The following is a 22372-nucleotide window of genomic DNA, read 5'->3' as shown; positions in this document are numbered from 1 at the left end:
GAAAAGAACTTCACATGGGCAAAGAAGGGGGTACGCTTGAATGGGAAAAGTTGAGAGCAGAGAAGTCATATAGTTGCACTGTTTGAGTCGGAGCTATGTAGGTCCCTACAAGAAAAACAAAACTAACTTTACCCAAGACTTTGTATTAAAAAATGATCATTCTATACAGTAAACCAGTGATTATAACAGATGTGACATACAGAGTTCAAATCGATCGGTGAGCAAAGGTTCTGTCGAGAAATAGGGATATTAATGCGAGAAGGTTTTTTTTTTTTTAAAGGATGATTTAAAACAGTGTAGAGAAGAACTACGACAATGAGTTCCACACACCAGGTCCTTGGTGTCTTATACCAGATTTTTGCGCTGGGATAGAAAGATAAGGATTTTCTAACAGACAGTTTGTTGCATGACGGGTAATATATGATTTTCTTTCTTTTTTTTTCCGACAACCCGAATCGTAATTTTGATCTCGACCAGTTATATTATCAAATTATTGTATATATATATATATATATATATATATATATATGTGTGTGTGTGTGTGTGTGTGTGTGTGTATGTGTGTGTGTGTATGTGTGTGTATGTTTGTTTGTTTATTATTGACAAAGTATACAAGAATATGTGTTAATGATGACATAACCTGATATTAGAGGTATGAAATAGACTGAAACTGAAACTCACACCTTGTACTACAATACAGACATCAATTATTGTCAAACTCATCTTCTACTCACCTGCCAACATATCTAATGTGACTGATGTTAATCTATTGATTTACCTCTTGCGTAACAATGATGTAAATGTAAAGCAATACGTGTGCATCAGACCAAATAATTGATTGCATGCTTTCATTCTGACTGCATCGAACTAGGCAAAAACCATCGACTTTCTTACGACCATGGCAGTAGATGGCGCTCGACTTTTTTTAACGAAAAAAAAAATGTCGAAAGTCGTAAACATGTACTTGTAATAACATTCCAGCTAGAAGTGTTTTTGGTTTGTTTTTTAATCAAAGTGTGTTCCTGTAATAAAAAAAAATCAAATTAAAAATCCACTCCCCCTCCCATTCACACACTTACTTTCACAAGCCCACACAGTCACACACATATTGAACAGGATCAATTTTACAAGGTGTATGCCTAACAATAAAAGCGTGCAATGTGCAACAATTGTTTTGAATCGTTTTGAAATAGGTATTTTATTTTACAACAAAATAATGCAAATATCAGAAACAATGCATAGAAATATACAAACTATTATGTACATCTTCAGAATAAAGCAAGGGCTGCTTCCCCAACGCATTGCATATTCGTCTGTTCACAAAGGTCAACAGTTGGTCAACAGTGGTCAACAGTTTTGGGGCAATATTATTTGTTGTATAGGGCCCCCATTTTTTTCTCTCTTCTTTCTTTAAAACACAACAACAGTTGTCATATACCACGGATAAATTTATTATACATTACGCAAATTTTTACATAACTATCCTTATAAGAATTCATTATGGTCTCAAAATCGAAGCATTAACAAACTTCATAAAGTATAGTGTAGCAATGAATGTGAAAAGTAAAAACAAAAACAAACATACAAACAAACAAACAAACAAATAAAATGACCGATTGTTTGTTATCACAATTTCTTTCCTCTTTATTATTTATCTTTTTACAATATTAAACTGTATCTGTGAAAGTCGTTCACACTGAAACATAAGAGATATGTTCTTTTTTCTTCAAAACTACACTAATCCGTCAAAGGTAGATGAATGTTATCTCAATGAAAGACTATTGTCGGTGCATGTATTCTCGTACATATCAAAAACAATGAAAATAGTCTGAGAACACCATAACTAAGTGTCAATATGAAATATTGACTGAAAGAAACAGAGAGATAATAAGAAAATAGAAAAATTTTGATACGAGGATAAAAGGGGAGAGTGGAGACATAAGATATACTATACAGAGCGAGAGAGAGAGAGAGAGAGAGAGAGAGAGAGAGAGGGAGAGAGAGAGAATGATTGACAAAGTTGCTTTTCACCTTTGATTGATTTCCACACTGCTTGCATGATAGTAAACCTTATCTTAAGCAAACTTGCGAAGCTTTGATCTTTAGATTTGGGCAGCCTTTCCTTGAAACAATTCATCACATTACTCTCAATAGGCATCGCAGATTGCACTTATCTAATAAAGAATTAAAAGATCTGACGTGGTCTTCACACTCTGACATTCTCTTAGATTAAAAAAAAATGAAGACTTTGTTACTGTTCGAAGGAAAATCAAAGTTAGTGCGTGTGTTTTTTTGAAAACTAAGGTTTCGTGTTAACCTGTTTGATGCTGTAACAGGTTGTACTCTTCAGTACTCTCAAGGTTCAATACTATTATGTCTGCATCAACAACACCAAAATATTATATTCTCTCCCCGTCTCTTTTATGCTAATCATTCACAATATTTCTTGTGATTAGAGGTCTTAAAAAACACACAAAAAAATCCTCTCTTTCAGCCCATCTATTTATACAATAATTTTGCATCATGTGCATGTCTTTTTTTCACCCCTTCCCTCATTTTTTCACTTTAATTTCTTAGGTTTTCCAAAAAAAAAAAAATGTCTTTCCTTTCATGACCAGTTTTGGCAATGACGACGAGTTCATTCAAAATTGTCGTTCTTACTGCAGCTAAACCAGTAAATCCTTTCTCTGTTCCGCAAAACAGACCTTTAGATAATTTTTTTTCTTGTTCAGTACACGAATAATGAGGAGGGTCCTTGAAAACAAATCAAATCCTGCCTAATATTATGACGGAAATGACTCGCCACATTACGGTCTGGTGACGTGTTCCAGCGTGAGGTCGCTTGGGCCGGCATTGATGAAATTCGCTTCCGGTACAGTCCATTTCAACGGAAACTATACGTCTATAACTGGTCTCATTTTATACTGCTTGAACGATTGATGTGGTTGTTTCATTGTGACACCTTCCCACCACTCTTTTTGAATTCTCGGATCATCTTCGCCAGCTGATTGAGTCCTTCGTAGAGACCATCCCCGGTCGTCGCGCATGCGCCCTGAATGTGCCACGGGTTTCGCGTCAGGTTGCGCAGGTGCAGCTCATCAATGAGTTTGGTGACACCCGAAGCTCCTAATAATTTGATCAAGGATGATGAGAAAGTGTGGAATGCGTAAGAATATAGTTGTTTTCTATATCATCATATTTAAAAGAGAACTTTGACACAATATATGTAAGCACTGCAAGGCTGCCGTGATGTAAAGCCCCCTAGACATGATGCGTCACAAAATCGGTTGATGTTAACGAATTTAGAATGGGAATGGTATTCATTACCTTCATCCACCTGCAATGAATCAAATTTACCTCATTTGGCTGTTGCTTAGATCTGGCCATCGTCCATTTTACTCCATAGTGATATTTTCCCCTAACGCATCATCAGACTCTACATTCCCGTTATCATTTAGGTTACACTACTTATACTGAGTGTGTACAATAAATCATTTTTAAAGATTTGTGAATCCAGATTGAAGAATAGGAATGTTGTCCCACCTGGGAGATCCTGCTTATTCGCTAGCACCAAGACTGGAGCCCCCTGTGTCATCTCCTGTGCGTTTACGATGCCGAACAACTCCTCTCTGGCCTCAGCGAAACGTGCGCGGTCTTGACTGTCAACCACGAAGATGACACCTGCAAATAAAGGAATATCACTTAATTACTTCCTTGCCTTAAACTGTGATAATTCCATTATTTCATTGGTACTTTCATCTTGTCCACACAATAAAAGAATTCCGAGAGAACACTCATTCACTTACATAATTATCAACTTCTAAACAGATTTGAAGGCAGAGTATTATGATGTCTACGCTGTGATGATGATTCGTGTTTTACTACAAATAAAAATCGCTTGCCTGTGTTTTAACGCTGTTTGTTAGAACACTTTATTAATGACGTCAATAAAGATCTAAAAAAAAAAAGATTGATGATTAATGATTAAATTGGGACAGAGGAAAATGCCCCCTCCCCCTTTATGATGTCTGTCTAAAATATCAAACCTGACGAAACATTACGTCACCTCACAGTTTGTAATTATTCGAAAAGGCTGAGTTATATATTCATGCATTGATACACACAGATTCTTTCGGCGTCTTCATAACCAATATAATCAAATCATTATATCAAATCAAATCAGCACAGAGAATGATTAACATACCATGAGTCCCGTAGTAGTAATGCCTCCACAGAGCCCTGATTTTCTCCTGGCCGCCGACGTCCCACACGGTGAACGAGAGACCAGGGACGGGCGTGACGGTCTCGACGTTGAAGCCGATGGTGGGGATCGTTGTCACGGTCTCGTTTAGCTTGAGCTTATACAGGCATGTTGTTTTACCTATGTTGAAAAAAGTGAATCCGACAAAATCCAAACAGTAAGCTGCAGTCAAGGTTAATTACTTCGTGTGAGAGAGTAGAGTGGCGGAAGAATGGAAATGCAGTTTGTGTCTTGAAATTATCATTTTTTAAAAATATTTTATGTAAGCAGGTGATATGATACTTAATGCAGGGGTGAAATGCTACAAGAATGAGTAGCCCTATTCCCAATTTTATCTCGAAGAGTAAATCACAACCAAATCAAGCTGCAGTTATTTATATGTTCCCATTATAGGAACAGTTGAATTTCTCGTAAGACCATTGGCTGTTGCCAAAACTGCTGATTTTGTATTTTGAAGAATATTTTATTCATTAATGAAAAAGCAAACAAACAAAACCTTTGCAATATTTTCACAATGATTTCGATAGCTATCCCTACACTGTTAGAACGCTGTGTAAAATTTCGTTGTTTAAAATATTGTTGTTTAAAATTCTAAACAATGTTGTTTAAATATAGAAAATTGGAGCTTGATTGCCTTAAACAGCGGTTGTTTAAAAACAATTCGGAATGATTGCCCAAACAATTAAACATCGTTGTTTAGAAATTGATGGGCAAAAGTCATGTGATAGTCATGAACCAATCAGCGGGCCTGCATGTATCCTTCGTCGCAATCGATCGCCGCGGCCGCGCCGGGCGGCTAGCCACTCCGCCTCACACACATCACACGTTTTATGTACGTATAGCTAGCTATACAGTATGTAGCGCGGCTATTCATCATGATGGACGGCGGTGACGATGACTGCAATGCAGCTATGGAGTCACGAACATTCTCAGCAAATGGGGTCTAGCTATAGAAGAACTTTGCCAGTCATTCCAAGGTATTTATTTATTTAACTGATAGTTACATCGCTTCATGCCCATCTGTAATTTGCCTGATGTATGAAGCTAGTCACGGCTCAAGCTTTGGGTTCTTGGCCGGGCTGCGCTACGCCTCGCCTTCATGCATGTAACGTTAGATCTAACAAACTGGGCACTGTTAATGTTACACGTTAACGTTAAGTTACATAGGTCGTCTGTACCGGTAGGTACATTATGTTTTTCAACCAACTCGTGCTTGTATAAACACATGCATAATTCAATCCTTACATACAATTTTCAAAACTTCACATAGAATACGAATTTCTTTTACAAAAACTACATCTAAATCAGCGTACGGAATATTCCCATTGTTGACACAGTACAGTACTAGTAGCCTATTCGTTGTAGAACTTGTACATGCGCCTACATCATCTATTCTAATTAAGTTGTAACAGGCACCGTATCACATCATGCACAATTATAGGTGCAGTGTCCGAGTTCGATGATGTAGAAATCTAACAAGTTAGTCAGGCATAGGGTCTAACGTGACGGTTATGGCCTAGCTAGGCAATGCAAGGGCCTATGTTTTAGACTGCTAGTGGCAGTGCTAACTAAGTTCAATTACACAATGACCTGTCTCGATCATTTCCTACCTCATAATTTAGAACTTATGGTCGGCTGTATGATAGCCCTACTATAGCATCGACCACCCTGTTGTAATAAACCGACCGTGTATTAATTGGCGCACTGAACGCTTAGTACGCACTTCACTGCACACAAAGCACATAAAAATGGATTGGCTTTGACTGTTGATGAGGATGGTGTGGGAAAACGCGAAAATTCACCGTTCATTAACAAAGTTAATGGTTTTAATCAAGGACAACATTTCGAATGAATATTTTCACCGAATCGTAATGTAATGTCTATATATATGGAAGTTTCTAAAAAGCTTCGTACAACACGGTGTTCAATACAACTCGGTTTGCGTGCATTGTCAATGCAAAAACAGCGGTCGATCTCAATAAGGAGCGTTACCGCGGGGAGCTGAAACGAGGCCACGCAAGTTCGACGGCGATATTTTTGCACTGAAACTTCGAATCGAAAAGGGAACAAAGGCATTTGATAGCCTAGCTCTGGATTTTCTCAATCACGTAGGTCAAGTTTTTTACATGAATTTCAGTGTTAAATATTCTTATCAAGCAAATAAACATTAGGCGGTCGATGAGTAGTAGGTCCAACCGTACAACCAAAATCTACTGTAAACATAACGAACCCCCTAAAATCCAATACATGTACTAAAGTGCAAGTTAAGTTCTGCTACTTTTGCTGGAGCAATTCATTCTTTACTGAGCATCATTTCCATCAATGATGCTCGATGAATTAAGGTCTACGTAAGCTTCCAGTAGAAAAAAGGCCTAGAACCCCTATAGAAAATGAAGATAAAGACAGAAAACAGATTGTGGTGTTTTTAATGCACAATATAGTCTATGCACCACACGTAAACTTAATGCCTGTAGTAATAATATACCACCTAAGTAGAGTTCTATTTGTTTCGTGTAGGTAGGTGGTTTGGAACCAATTTTGGGCACTTCCACTTTCAAATAAGTTTCTATGCAAAGATTAGGAGCTTTCTTCTCAGTCTGTCAAGATTTCCATGCCAAACGAAGCACATTTTGCAAATTCACACAAACTTGTGAGAAAAATGTTTATAGAATGAACATTTTTGCAGAAGCTAATGATCATGCATAATTCACTCCATCGTTTATGTTTTTGTTATTAACTTCAGTATTATTTTTTTTTCCATTTGGTTTATAGCATTCTTTCTGGGCCACCCTTAATATGATTACAAATGCAATCTTGTTCCCTAATTTGTACAGATCAAGCAAGACTTCAGCCAGGAGATCATGGCTGAAGACAGGATATTTGCAGCATGGCCGTGTATGCTGACAAAGTACTCTAGTATGGAGAATCAAGATGTCCATCGTAGCAAACGCTGCTTATTCGTCACACAGGTGACACCGATGGCCTTTCCCCAAGGTACATTTTAAATAGTATTGCTCTGTGTAGAGATTCTAATCTACAGCCCCAGTACCACCCTTTCCTTTTTTGCATTTGAGTTGAGGTGAATTTATCAACAACATTAACAAAATACTTACAGTATGTACATGACTATAAAAAAAAATTGTTAGACCGAGAAATTCATTCAATGCTTGATAATTAATTTCTAAGACTTGCGCAAAAACCTGCAAAAACTGAAGTGGATCTGTAACTTCAAAGCCAATATCAAAGAGATCATCCGGGCTCTTGATGACTCTGCTTTGTCCATCATTCAACTTGCATGTCATGTTCCCGTATTTGGTTTTGTTGCCGATTCGACATCATGAGCTTCCTTGGCATTTATCATGCACTGATCGAGTGAGACATTGCATGCCTTTAGATCTTCATTGATGAACACACTTTTCATGTTCTCTTTTCCCTTCAGACTAGAATGCCCAGAATACAGTTTGTTCCTTTTGTTTGCAATAAAGTGGACTTTGATCTGCCTGCTCTTTCCTTCTTGCCTTTTCCCTAAGATGATGACAAGATCATGAAGATGAGATGTCCTCTTTCCAAATGTCTAAGCTAACTTCCTTGGCAACATTTGACTCGCCCACAGTAAGCTCTTCCTCTGTCTCCTCAGCCCCCTCTGGCAGGCCAGTCAGGCAGAGATTGTCCCTCCTTAGCTCATGTTGGACCTCGTCCTGCTGGAACTGAATCCTCAAGAGATGACATGTGGATTCAAAACATCTTTAATTGTGCTCATACAAGCTTCTTTCGCTCCTTGTATCACATGCGGTAGTGCAGCTTTAATGACTGTAACTACAGCTTGGACAATTATTTGGGAGAGGCTGTCTCCTGCCCCTCTCTCACATTATAGCACCCCATGGCCACACAGTTCATGTACACTGAAACTTCTGGACGGTTTGTCCTTGCCTCCTTCATCTACCATTCCCCTTTTCTTCTCCACTGCCTGATCAACTCACATGATAATCAAGCTTTTGTCATTATAGGATAACATTAACAGAGAAGTCTTTTATGAACTATCAAAGTTTTTGCATTCTTTTTCCTACTACTTGGAATAAAAATCACTGGACCTTGAACATCCTTTGCTCTTGCTAATCTAATGATATGCATATTAACTGATCTTGCTTTATGCAATGCCAGAATATGACATGAACCTCCTGCAAAAGCCCAAATGTCATTCATATTGCAATAGTCTTTGTTAAGCACTTAACAGTAGTGCAAGATTATTCTTTAAAGGCACTGGCTGTCAACACCATTCAACTTTCTTTCATCCAAGTTCATGGTAACTCTGATTGCTGCTTTGTAGAATAGCATGATGATTATTACAGCATTATAATTCTAATGCTTGGCCTTACAAGTTTGGCTCTACTCATCCACAATTACTTGCCCGTCTTGATAGTAAATGCAGTTGCCAGAATCAGTCCCTCATTCAATATGTGTAGTATTTTCTACAATACCCTCCCAACAACTTTAAAACAGCACCCCCCCCCCCCCACAGTTAGTAATCCTGGTTGCAATCAAGTACAATATAAGTACATAAGCTAGCATCTGAATATGAGCTGATACTTGTCAGCATTTCTCTTTATCAGCCTTGATTGTGTTAATATTTTTAAATGGTATATTTGTACTTATCATTTAAAATACTCCCCCTGTGTCATACATTTTGCTCCACAGAGGAAAAAGAGACGCTTGCATTCAGCATGCTGCCCCTAGTTTGCCGAGACTGGACTGTGAGGGTGTGGGGCAAGTGCTCCTTTCAGGAGTCGTTGGAGTTATTCTACGACTTTCAACCTGTAAGTACCTAACTGTTCGGAGGCTAATCTTCTAAAACAAGTGATGTGTTGCCCTCTTATTAAAATGATGAGATGGACTTTGACATTGCAATACAAAATATAAAAAATCATCAAGCTGTGGTCCATAGTTACAGAAATTCCCAGTTTATGCTGTTTCATTTGTTAGTTTAGTCCATGGATTCAACATATTTATGCAAATTTACTATGTTGCTTATGTATGCTGTGAATCACAATAATTTTTTTTAATGAAAAAAAAAATCTTATATTACATAGTCAACATACATATTTACTTTATTTTGTGCCTGACTGCTCAATCACACACTTGTCCAATATCAATATGTCCTTTTCATTTTGATAAAAAGGGGAAAAAATTCGCATGAAATGCAAAATTGGTCCAAATGTCGCCAATAAGGAATATTCCATTTATCAATAAATATTGCACTTGACCTATGGTATCATTATATTCAGCAAGATGCTGGAAATATATCACATACCACTCATATACATCCAATGTGATACAGGGTGTCTCCCCCCCCCCCCCCATACCAAAAAGAAAAAAGACCTCGCATACTCCTTAATGTTCCTACAATGTAAGTGGGCAAAAGTACTACTAGTATTGGAAAGAGTAACTTGCCCAAAATAATGAAATGCAATTCAGAAGTAGTTTTTGTTTGGTAATACTTTTTGCCTGAGCTTGCCAGCAATAAAATCAATTGCCTTTCAGAAGTTCCCATAGGCCACACAGTTGAAAATTCATTCAGCCAGGTCATGGTTAGCCCTTGCAAGAATAGAAAATGTAATACATGGATGTTATATACTACATAAAATACCCAATTTAGGGTATATATTTGCAAATGAAATGTTGCAGAATTTGGCCAGACACTTTATTATGAACTCTCCCTTGAACATTGGAGAGGTGTGGGAAATATATATGTTCTGATGGACTTCATTATACCAATGCCTCAACCCAACACTTCTGCGTAGATTATTTGAAGATTTTATCGAGATGTATAATATGCATGTTTCTTTTCCACTTCCATTTCATTGTACGGGAGGGCACAGACCTGGCTTTCTACATTGGACAAATTGACAGGAAGCAGAGACCACAGCCCTTCATGTTGCTGATGGGAGGATCCTGGAAGAAGCCACTGCAAACCTTTGTCATTAGGAAGTTTTCGCTACACGACGCGAAGACCGAGAATACGAGGAAGCGATCACTTGTGACAGTCCCCGTACTCTGACTCCCGTCCCCATATCTATGCAGTTTCGCTTTCCTGTACAGGACGGAGGCGTGGGGACAAGATCGCTGATTGGTTGGCTGACTGGCTGGCTCACTCCTGCCCAGCATCGGGACCGAACGCTATTTTGGCCAAGTACCGTACTCGTTTTCCCCCGGACGGGACGTTCCTCGGATTTGATCATGTGCAGAAGCAAATTTCGCACACGACACGCTTAACTCCCGGCCGCGTTGTGCTTGCGAAAACTCCATATTGTAGAGAGACAGGGATTCTTGTTTCCAACTTTGACAAAGGCTGTGGACTGTGCATTCAAAGTGCATTATGTCCTAGATGTAGAGTACCAGGCTCAATGTTTTGCTGCCTGGCAGTTCTTGGAGACAGTTTTGTACAAAATGCCTGGTAAAGTGACGTCCAATCCTGTGAGAGAGATCAGGACATACCTGAACTCTTCAAATCAGGAAGATTAGATGCGTAGAATGAGATTTTCATGGTCATTAGAAGTTTAATTGACAAAGTTGACTTTTAGGTCATTCGTCAAAGCAAAGGTTTGGTATCTATGTTTTATTTGTTTATAACTCAATAAGTAATGGATACATGTCACATGGAAAGATCAAATGTCATGAGAAGATTGTTCTATTAGTGGGTAATGTTGGCCCTTGAAAACTTGTGATAAAGATGGGCTAGAAATGAATTAAAAGGGGTATTTTGCTTAGTAGTGACTTAATGAAATATTGGGCGAGATCTTCACAGGTTTATACTGAAGCATGACAGTCAATTTTCAGAAATATAGCAATTGTGAAATTAAAACCTCATATCTGTTGAGCATAATGGAGGTGACACTCTGTACTGAATGTGGCCTTCATAAAATTCAAGATGAACTGTTTCGTAGAATGTATATGTCCATTATGAATTTATTTCATTGTATATAGAGTAATCTTCACTACTGACATCTCTATCACAGGAGTGACAGAGATGATCTTTGCTGGACAGATGTGCTGTACTTGGCACATCTCAGTTATGAAAAAAAAAAAAAACCTATGTGTTGGTAGCAGGTATGACTTCTCAAATTACACCAGTAAACAGGAGTAAGTTTCATTATAATTACAATGTACTGTACATGTTATTTGGTCTGTTCAGATATGCTGAATATAGGTATGGAGTAGAATTTTCACACGAGATAAAAGTTATTTCTTAATGTGAATGGTTTCTCCATCTGCAGTATATTTACAGTCATCATTGTACTGTCAAGGAAATATAATCTAATAACCCCTGACTTACTATTGCAGATGTTCCCCAAAAGCATTGCAACTGAAATGATTCAAAATGTTGTGACATCAAATTGAACATTGTTAAAAATGATCTAGTTAATAGAGAAGCTGTGTAGTGCAATACCTTCAGTAATGTTTTCTTAATGGGGCAACAAAGTACAGTATTGGGACAGAAAATCAAATCCTTAGAGGGCCATTCCCTTATGCTTCGCTTATGAGATTTTCAAGCGCATGTAATAGTGACAAACACTTCAAGAACAAAGTCAGTGGTTCTAAGAAAATCAGATAATTATTCCAGGAAATAAGACTCATTCAAGATTTATCTTGTCTTGTCAGGGTATGATCACTATAAAACTGGATAATGTGTCTGTAAGGTGTGCATTGGACTGTAAAAGCATTCTGAAAAATTACATTCTCTGTGTACTGTTCATTCAGTTAGCCCTTTCGGACCCATGTGAGGGCAACTGATGGTCCCCATGCACCCACGCAATATGAGAAATGAAGCAACAAAATATTCAATGTGGCACAGGAATAGATAATCTCAAGCTGAACACATCCATGTTATGCATAATAATTAATTCTTTAATTATTGCATGTTTCAAATTCAATTTACCATTGCAGTTTAGTTGAAATATTGTGAAATGTGATTTTTACGGCATTAAGCGCCCCATTTGTATGTAAGTGGAATCAAAATGTACATTTGACAATACACTAAGCTTTAGATGAGTCGAGGTCAATTCAGCTGGGAAATCACTTAACTGAAGCATAACAAAAGCTCGTGATTTTTCCTCTGCAGTCAAACTGCATATTTTTACTAAATCCGCGCAAGTCGACACATTTTTCTCGGTTCTCGAGAACTTCGACTTATCAAAGGTTAACTGTATAAGAAGAATTGTTACTAAGTATATATTCTGAAAATGGATGAGACAATTCTTGATTGGCTCAATTTGTTATTTGTAATAAGTTTGCACATCGATGGACAGATTGACCGATTGAAGGTTTTCTAATGATACGATGTCAGTGATACATGTATACTGTAGACAGTGAAAATGTGCTGAAATATATAATTGGCCAAAAAAATAAACATTTGTGTTATTGTGCTTATATACAAGTGAGTTGTACAGTAATATGAGATTAAGAACTGTTTAAATTCTAAACATGAATATTCAATATTTGCTTTAAACAACCCAGTTGTATAAAATTACTTTTAAACAACCCGGTTGTATAAAATGACTTTTAAACAACAGTTGTTTAGAGTTATAAACAACTTTTTTTAAACAACTCAGTTGTATAAAATTACATTTAAACAACAGTTGTTTAGACTTTTAAACAACTTTTTTTAAACAACCCAGTTGTATAAAATGACTTTTAAACAACAGTTGTTTAAATTTTTAAACAACTTTTTTAAACAACCCAGTTGTTTAAATTTCTTTTAAACAACAGTTGTTTAGAATTTTTAAACAACAAAGGGTTAAAAGTTTAAACAACTAGGTGTTGTTTAATTTTTAAACAACAGTTGAGCGATTCACCGGTTAACTTGTGGTTGTTTAAAATTTTAAACAACCTTGTTGATTTTTTTCTAACAGTGTATATTAGACAGATTCAACACATCATCGATCATTAGAAAATGCTTTGAAATCAGGAGCAAGTATAAGAACACAGATTCTTTCAGAACAGATAGGATGGCATTCATTGAAATGTCATATTTCTCTACGCCAAAGGAAAAAAAAAAACATTGTTTACCTCAAAATATTGCAAAAGAATGATACGATTTGTCTATCCAGCTATCTAACTGTAAAAGAACATTCGTCATTCAACAGTAATGTAAAAAGATCGATACAATTCAAAATCAACTGAAGCCAAGGATCTTGTATGGAAGACAATTAAGAACCGTAATCTGTGCACTCCTTAGAATTTTTCCTCTTTTTTAAGCAAATAAGGTTGACAATAGTTGAAAACGAACAGACAAGCATAACAAATTGAAACATCCAACTATTAATCTGTCTAGCTTCAGAATAAAAAAAGAAAGGTGATCGAGTTCTAAGAACAACCAACAGATACAAAAAGATAAAAGACATCGCAGACATACCTGCTGCATCAAGTCCAAGCATCAAAACTCTAGACGGACTGCCTTCCGACCATTCCCGAAATAGAGTCGTCATCTTCGAAATCAGGAGACCCATTTTTTGTCCGGGTGTGTTGCTCGAAAAGTGATGCAAGAATGCAAAGAAAACGTTGAATATTGTGATCCTTGTAAAAATCAAGCTCCGCCGGTTTGGTTATCTCTGCAGGTATTTTTTTTTTACAGAGGGTGTTACAATAGTAATCTTTAGGAGTGTATATTCCTGAACCAAGTGGACCTCGGGAAATGAATGCCGAACGCGGCGGACCGTCCTATTTATTGAGCTCCTGCCCGCGCTAAAATTTGATGATGCGAATTGTGCCACGTGTAAGCGGATACCCAGGACACCTTCCTATATTCATTCTGTATTATAGGTCTGCATTATACTATACCGCTCGCGCATGTTAGAGTACCCGGATGAGAGATCATGCCATTTTACTATACGTGGCTATAGAAGCAAAGAAAATGCTAATTTCAACCAGTGGAGAAAGCACAAAACAAATCTTATCAAACGTGGCGATAATGATGCTGACGGCATAAAAACATGTTTTATTTCCTCACGTTCTATCTTTACATCAACCAAAAACGCTGTCACGCTCAGTAGGGGCTGATAACATTGATAGGGCCTATCAATCAGTTCTTATCAATCATGAAGAAATCATTAGCTAAACTGGCAAGAAGTGAGGCTGGTATAACGTCCTGTAATTAAAATGGTACATGGATGCTTGGTGTATAAATTATACTTCGGAGCTCACTAATATACCACTTGGTTGTGAGAGCACGACGTGCGCAACGGCAATTGCCATGAAAGTGGTTTGAATAGATAAATTGGAAAATATCGAAATGTTTACATGAAATGAGCAATATATGCCAAAGAGTCAAAAACTCCAACTGATCTCGCTTTTGGCGGTACATATCTCCCACTTTGAGGCCCGATTTCGCGAAATCTTTTCAAATTTCTCCCCCTCTCTAGCTGCATGTTTCTCCCTCAAAATCAAGCTTTCTCTCGCTCAACTTTATCAATTGCCATACATTATGTTCAAAATTGATAAATGTAGTAATAATGATGGTAACTTACACAAACAGAGCGCTTAATACAGGTGTTTCTAATTAATCAATTATTACGAGGCAAAGAAATTAAATCAAAATACACGATATAACTACCTCTAATATTGTTCTAATCATAATATATCATTCCAAAAAAAGAAAAAAAAATACGATTGATTATCAAGGCTCAGTTGGCCCGAGAGCATATCCAACCCTAGAATGTATAAATGAATGATCTTCAAACATAATATTATATAAATTAATGGCAAGGCGAGTGGTGAGTTTGACAGGAGTTTTGACACTCTGTTCTCTCCCTGTCACTATTGTTGCTTGTTGCCCTGCCGTCCTGTCAAGCGTGCAAACCATAACAATCCGAGCCGAAAAATATAGTCTTTAACGCTCATACGCTTGTGCAATCGGGAATCAATCGGGAATATTATGTGAATGGAAGGAGAGCTTTAAATTTTGTTCTCTGAAATCAACAACAAGAAATTAGGGCTATTGTTAACTTTTCAACCTGGAGATTGGTGATTTGCTGTTCAGAAATTTAAAGACAAGGGGTTAAGTTTCCGCGTGCCCCACATCCACCATCAAGGATAATCAATGGGTCTTGTACAAGACTACAGATGAAGGCAACTATTGCGACAGTGCGAGCAAGGTGTACCGTAGGTGTTCCACGTCATGGGGTTTGACGAATAGCTCCGCTCGCGGTATTTTTAGTGTGCCATTGTTATGCTGATTGTGTTCGAAAGCGTGCGTTCACACCCCAGATGCGTCATGAGTCAATTATCCATTTCTTCGCAAGCCTGATCGTGTCATTTATGATGGTATAATCGAGATTTTCATATCTCCCCACCCCCTCTTTAGGGAAGGAGGGGGGGGGGGGGGTGGCGTGGAACATGAATCACGGAGGAGGGTGTCAGAGGACTCTAACTGGTAGTGCTGAATCAGGAAAACAAATCAGTAGATGTTTCATCAACATAAAAGGAGAAGAACTTGATGTAAAATATTTGATGAAATTATGAATAGCCAAATTTCAGGAATTATCCGGTTTCACAAGACATGCACTAATATTGTACGTTATGTCGCCTCAGAGCCCCTTTTAATTTGATTGGTCTGTAAGAATAATAATTTCATATCACTAATGAAGAGATTGATCACAAAATGCCACGGGCTAAGCGCCATTTTTAACATATCCAAGAATAAGTCCATCACCAGATATAGAGCAAAATAAAACATGTCCAGTTATATATCACCTTTAAAAGAAATAGGAAATATTCTTAAAATTATGATTGAAAATATCCCATACTATCTTATTATTTTCTATGTTTCTAGCAGATTTCAAATACACTGCATGCTGTCTTCAGAATCGTTGATTCATTTTTCTTGGGGGAGGGGTGGAGGGAAGGAGGATTATATCAAATACCAAACTGTATGTACCCCCCCCCTTGAAAAACAAATCTGTACATCAATATTCCCCTATGAACAAAAGAGCGTATACATGGAAATTAGAATTCCAGCAAGGGGAAGTCCCTTTTTTAGTATATACAGGCGCGATGATAGGAGAGGAGGATTTCCACGTTGGACAAAAAAAAAAGAGTAAACGAAAGATAGCAATAACTCCTATGAGCCTCGAAAGACTGACGTGGCTCTTGGATTAACCTTTAGCCTACACATCGCAGCCTCATTGGAAAGTGTGACCCTTTGAGTTGAGCTGATGCAAGCAAGAAAGAGAGTATTACAAAAACAAACAAACAAACAAACAAACAAACAAACAAACAAACAAACAAACAAACAAATAAGACCCTGTACAAACAGATGCAAATGGAAGTTCATACAACCAACGCACAACTATTCGATATTGTTTTGACCCATATGTTGTTGTTGTTGTTATTTTCATTGTATTCACTTCCTCAAAATGGGCTTTCAAGTATAGGCAAGTTCTCTATTCTCTCTTGTAATTCCAATTGATTTTGTGGTCAGCATCTTTGCAAGCTTGTCTTTTACGTGAGCCTCTCTCTTTCAATAATGCAATAATTTCGTTCCAATAGCTTATTATGTCATGCACTTGCCTATTTTTCTTTTCCGCTTTCAAATATTCATGTTGTTGTGTTATGATACATTGACTTTTTGTGATTATTGTATTTGAAAGAATCCTGATATTCATAAAATTTGAATTTAATAAAATTGAAATATCGATTTTTTTTTCTGTATTAAATTATTTCAGCATTTTTTTCTTTCTTTAATATCTTTTTTTCTTTTGTAATTTCGGTCATGCATGCATTTTGTTTTACATCATCAAATTTTCAAAGCTTCACATCGAGAGTTGAGAGGCTTGGTGTTATAATTATCTGTGCAGAGGGTGAATCAAATTAAATTAGTATGGCATCCTTTTTGATAATTCGATTTCATTTCATTTCATTTCATTTCATCTATTTCATTCTCATTTTCTTCCAACAAAACATAACGCAAAGTGAATGAGGAATTCTTTATATCATAAGCATAATACGATATACATTACGAAAAATAAACGATAGTCAACAAACTTATAAAGATATGCATACATACCGGAAAATACGAAGTTATATCTAGAGGGGGGAAAGACAACTGAGAGGTCCACTAAAAAGCAATGCTTGTATATAGATTGTGGACCACTCAAGAGTTTCTTTAAAAATACTTACTGCAATTACAAATACATAACACAAAAGTAATTGAGACATTATTATCATTTAGCGTATTATATATTTAAAGTTCATGTGAGAATCTTGGATAGATATAGAAACAAAAACTTTTGCCGAAAAGAGATACGGCCTTCATGTATTTCGTTAGGAATGTAGTACTACGGAACATGTTTCGCAAGAGCGTGAGCGATCTGAGGTTGCTCTACATCCGGGCTCGGATTTGTCCGGTTCGGCAGTGCTGATAGTAGCCGTCATCCTTGTGTTTACTTGTCACAGCAATGATGCTGATGGCATACACGAGGCGCAATACGAGTCATCAGACCTTACACGCTGACTATAATGACACGTAAACAATCAAGTCATCGACTGTACAGGCACTATCACTAAAAGTTGGAAGGTATATAGCTCATTCGTTCACTACAAGTTGCACTACAAAAGCGAGAAATACTGCAATAGTCCTATAACAGATTTTCATTTCGTCGGATGTCGTTCTCTTGTGATTTGAAGAGTGGATTTTCGTTCTGGTTGGAGAGTGCTTAAAAAGCTTAAATACCTTTCCCGAACGGATTTACGTCGGTGGATAACATGGGTCAGTGTCTCTGTCGGAAATGGTTTCAGTGCAGGCCGCCCAGACTACTTATGCTGGGTCTTGACGGAACAGGTAATTTTTCAGCAGGTCAAAAGCCAGTCGGTCACATAATTATGTGTGATGGTCAGGCCATTATCATTTCAGTTATGTTTCAGGGTTTTACTAGAAAAGTATCAGAGCCAGTAACAAATTGAGCCGGGAACCAACTGTCGGGTATAGGCCTATGACAGGGACAGGGAGGTGAGTTTTCGTCTCACCTCCCTGATGGGGACGAATAAAACCATTAGGCCTACTAAAAATGGATTTTAATGCCCCCATATATTATGAATGTAAACTAAAGTCTTGTTTCACATTAATGACAGATCATTTGACTACTTGTACATGCACTAACAATGAATAATTTTGTATTTCTATTCTCCAGGAAAAACTACTTGTTTATACAGGTTAAAGCTGAACAAAACCGTGCAGACCATCCCCACAATCGGATTTAATGAGGAGACAATCGCGACTAATCGTGGTCAATCGTTCGTAATCTGGGATATCGGATTTCATGACAGGTTGCGACAGCTGTGGCATCATTACTACTACAACACGGCAGGTACAAAATACCTTTCTATTCCTGTTCCATGATAATAAGACGCTTGCAGAATCTTTCCTTCATTTCCAATAATTAGTAGAAAGACGAGAAACAGAAAGGATAATGACAAACGAGCATTTTGGCATATCCGAAAATGTAGTTTGTCGTTCTGTCGTTTACATACACATCCATACCGCTAAGCATTTTAGACCAGTTCGTCATTCCACTTTGCGAATGAGCAGAAAAAGGTCATTTGTACCAACAACCATGTTGGTTTGTAACTTTACTTAGGAAGCATCTTTAGTGTAGTGATTATTCGTGATTGCAATCCTTGTACTTCCCATTAGCTTGCCAACACCTCTACCTCACAGTATAAGCCCGGTATCTGACAATATCAATAGAAAAAGTATCTTATAATACATTGAGTGTAATACAATGAAATGTATGCTCCCTCAAGTGATATTGACAAACCATTCTTGTCACCTGCTCTGCGCAAGTTCATCATTTTTAAACATAAATTCTTGTTCAGACAAATAACTATCGAACTTGTGCAGAGTGCGTTGTTAAACGCCGGGCAATAATGCATCGTGTCGCTTTGAAAACGAATAAAGCGCCCAACCAGCTGAGGGGGAAAAAAAAGCTATTTGTATACCCATGTACACATGAACAACAATAATTGCAAACTGATATGTCTATGCACATGCTGTTACATTACACACGAGTGACAATGATAATCAGAATCTGCAATACGGGTATGATCACTATCTAAACTGTGCTTTTGCATATGTCTCTCCACTCAGTGATTCTTATTTCTTTAGCGTATGTATTTTTTTATCACTTATTAATCAAAAACTGTCCTTTTGTGTAAAAGATACAAGGCAGTTGTATGTCTCTGTATGCACATCATGCACTAACTATAAACAATGAATATCTTCATAGGTATCATATACGTGGTGGATAGCGCGGACAAGGAACGTTTGGCCGAAGCCAGAGAATTACTATTCTCAATTCTGCAGGCCCCAGAGCTGTCACACGGGACCCCCGTCCTTGTGTTAGCGAACAAACAAGATCTAGAAGGTAAATATTTTTTTTCGATCGATTGATAATGTGACTGAAGATGTTTGCTTATCGCAACCAGAAGCGAAATCTTGTACTATATCTTCTTTGCATCCATCGTCCATCAGGACGAAAACAACTTTTATTTAAAATTTTGCAGTGAAAAATGAAGAAGTGAAGAATGAAGTGTGTCAATGTAAGATATGGTTCTTTAAGTAAATTAGTGCAAATCAAGTAAAATGGGGTTTGCATCCTGATATCCCATTTCCAGACAGTATGAAATATATTTCAGAGAGCCTCGCTGGCTACATCATTATGACCATGATGTAGAATAGTATTTCATCATTTACGTTCTTCCTCGCAACTTAATGAGCACTTTCAGTGTTAAAGGAGAATCGAAACCCAAACGCATATCGGATGTGAATTGATGGACTGCTGCTTTATTAGTAGAACGCATCAGTGAAAGTTTGAGGAAAACCGGACTAGGCCTATCCATTAAATTGTTCTAAATTTTTGTGCTGTCCTCACTGGATGAGAAGATAGCAACACTTTGCGACGTCTATCTGGAAAACGATATGAAGAAAATATGAAGCAAATTCAGCAGATTTTCACTTTTTTAAGCATAATGGAAGAACACTTGACTGGCCTCTTTCAGAGAGTAGGAGGAATAAGATTACCCTTAACATAATTATGTCAGTAACACGTCGAGGGAATGTGTAGGCCTACTTGTCATAAAAGTAATGAAATCTTGTGGAATTCTCTTTATATTTTCTTTACATCGTTTTCAATAGTTACGTGACGCCACGAATTATATATCAGTCTTCTCATCCGGCGATGGCTGCATCGAAACTTTAAAAATGCATTTTCAACGGATTGTCCGACTTTCCTCAAACTTCGCTGATGTGTTCTACGAATATAGTTGCATTCACTCTATCCATTTGGGTGTCATTCCCTTTTCTTACCAGAAAACTCGCTGTAGTTTGAATCCATCACCATAGTAAAGTATTAGAAATCTGTCCATCTTTATTAGACTGGAAGACGTCTTAGAAAAGAGGGAAGACACTTATCGTTTTCATTTTTCATCACCCAAGCTGGAGTAAAGTTAATAGACATGGTATTTGATAAAACAAAAATTTTTCATTATACAGGGCAATTCCTATCAATATTGTATGATGACTACTTTTTAAATTGAAGTTTATTTTCAATGCTATCATAAATACATTACATGCACGTCAGCTTAGCATTTGTATTTTGCACTATCTTCTCAACCATTAGGCTCTTTTCACTTAACCAAACTCACCGACGAACTGCAATTGCATAAACTGGTCGCAAATCCATGGCACATCCAAGGCGCATGCGCAAGGACAGGTGATGGTCTCCACGAAGGACTTGATGAACTGTCACGGATGATCCGGGAGTTCAACAGGCGTTGAATGTCGGGGAGCCCTGACAGTCCGGATCATCGGGATTAAGATAGCAACAAGAAGACTCTGCTATGGATGAACTTAACTGCGAGAGAGTCGGCGGTATTTGAAAAGAGATAGATATAAACAGGCAAAAGACTACAAACAGAGACATCTGAGCCCTGTTTTATCAAAAGATATGTGTATAATCGATTATAAATTTCCTTACCACACAGGCTGCCATAGACTTACAATCGAAATAGACTGTATAATCAATTATAACTCTTCATAAAAAAGGGCCCGGACCTGTAATGGTCGACGTGTGTATCATCCATTCACGAGCTATAGTGCGTGTGATGGCTGTATCGAGACAGAATAAACGAATGCAACCTAAATTATTAATGAGAGTGTGTAAAACTTTCAAAGAAAATTTCTTCAAGAGTTGTTGCTTTAGCGAAGAAAAAAAAATGGAACAATATCACCACAGTGCACTACAGTATGACGAACACGATTAGAACGAAATTCCAGTTACAGCGAAATAAAAATCCAGCTCTCAAAACTATCGGATCTATGTTTTTTTACCCCTTATTGTTTATTCGTTCGGTTGTTACGAAATTTCGATGCAACGAAAGAAACTGCCTGTCCCAAGGACTTCGTTATAACGGGAGTCTACTTGTATATACTCCCCACCCCCACCCCCCCCCCCCATCCCTCCCTTACCCCATTCCTGTATTCCATGGTCAACATGGTCAATGTCTCCGACACTCTCTCTCTCTCTCTCTCTCTCTCACCCTCTCTCATTTGATCTGCCTTTGTGTTCCCTCTTTTTTCCTGTGCTCAATATTCTTGTATGATACGATGATATTCATATTTTCCTTGCCGTGTATTTATTGCAATGCTTGCACTAATTTTCAAGAAATGAATTAGGTGCTTTTTTACGTGTTTAATGTTTTGACGTGATATCAAAATGGAATGTAAAAATCAAGTAACTATGAGTAACTAACTGTTTCTAAGAATAAAGTTTTTGTCCTTAAACAAGAAATGAATAAAGCAAAACCTTAGAGTGATGACACCAATTTGTTCAGTCCATTCTTTGTTGTATATTGTACAGAGGTATCGGACTCTAAAACATTCGAAGCAAGTTTTTATTTATAACAATGAATACGCCCACAAGTCATTAACATGAAACAGAGAAACAGAACAGTTATCTATGCATACCGACACTTAATATATGCAATATGTGATGCATACATTGCGTTCACTTGTACAGAAATATGCAGCAACCATACACATTACATCATTATTCATGCATATTT

The 22372-nt window shown here is 37.4% G+C and overlaps 2 protein-coding genes across 2 annotated transcripts; one reads left to right on the top strand and one right to left on the bottom strand.

Annotated features, from left to right (window-relative positions):
* Positions 1–2914: 2914 nt before the first annotated feature.
* LOC139718199 (uncharacterized) lies at positions 2915–13786 on the bottom strand. The gene is made up of 4 exons (XM_071629680.1): positions 13671–13786; positions 4205–4381; positions 3544–3681; positions 2915–3126 (listed from the first exon to the last, which is right to left on the bottom strand). Exons 1-4 carry the CDS (start codon positions 13762–13764, stop codon positions 2951–2953), a joined length of 585 nt encoding a protein of 194 aa, XP_071485781.1. The 5' UTR covers positions 13765–13786; the 3' UTR covers positions 2915–2950.
* Positions 13787–18016: 4230 nt separating this feature from the next.
* Positions 18017–21086, top strand: LOC139718233 (uncharacterized). Its single transcript, XM_071629712.1, has 4 exons — positions 18017–18092; positions 18442–18618; positions 19537–19674; positions 20929–21086. Exons 1-4 carry the CDS (start codon positions 18017–18019, stop codon positions 21084–21086), a joined length of 549 nt encoding a protein of 182 aa, XP_071485813.1.
* The last annotated feature ends 1286 nt before the right edge of the window (positions 21087–22372 follow it).

The sequence above is a fragment of the Diadema antillarum genome, unplaced genomic scaffold (genome assembly GCF_040938485.1).
Source record: "Diadema antillarum isolate AM-2024a unplaced genomic scaffold, OU_Dant_1.0 scf00000091, whole genome shotgun sequence".
NCBI classification, from domain to species: domain Eukaryota; kingdom Metazoa; phylum Echinodermata; class Echinoidea; order Diadematoida; family Diadematidae; genus Diadema; species Diadema antillarum.
Note: the sequence above shows the minus strand (reverse complement) of the source record. Positions and strands in the feature narration are given on the sequence as shown.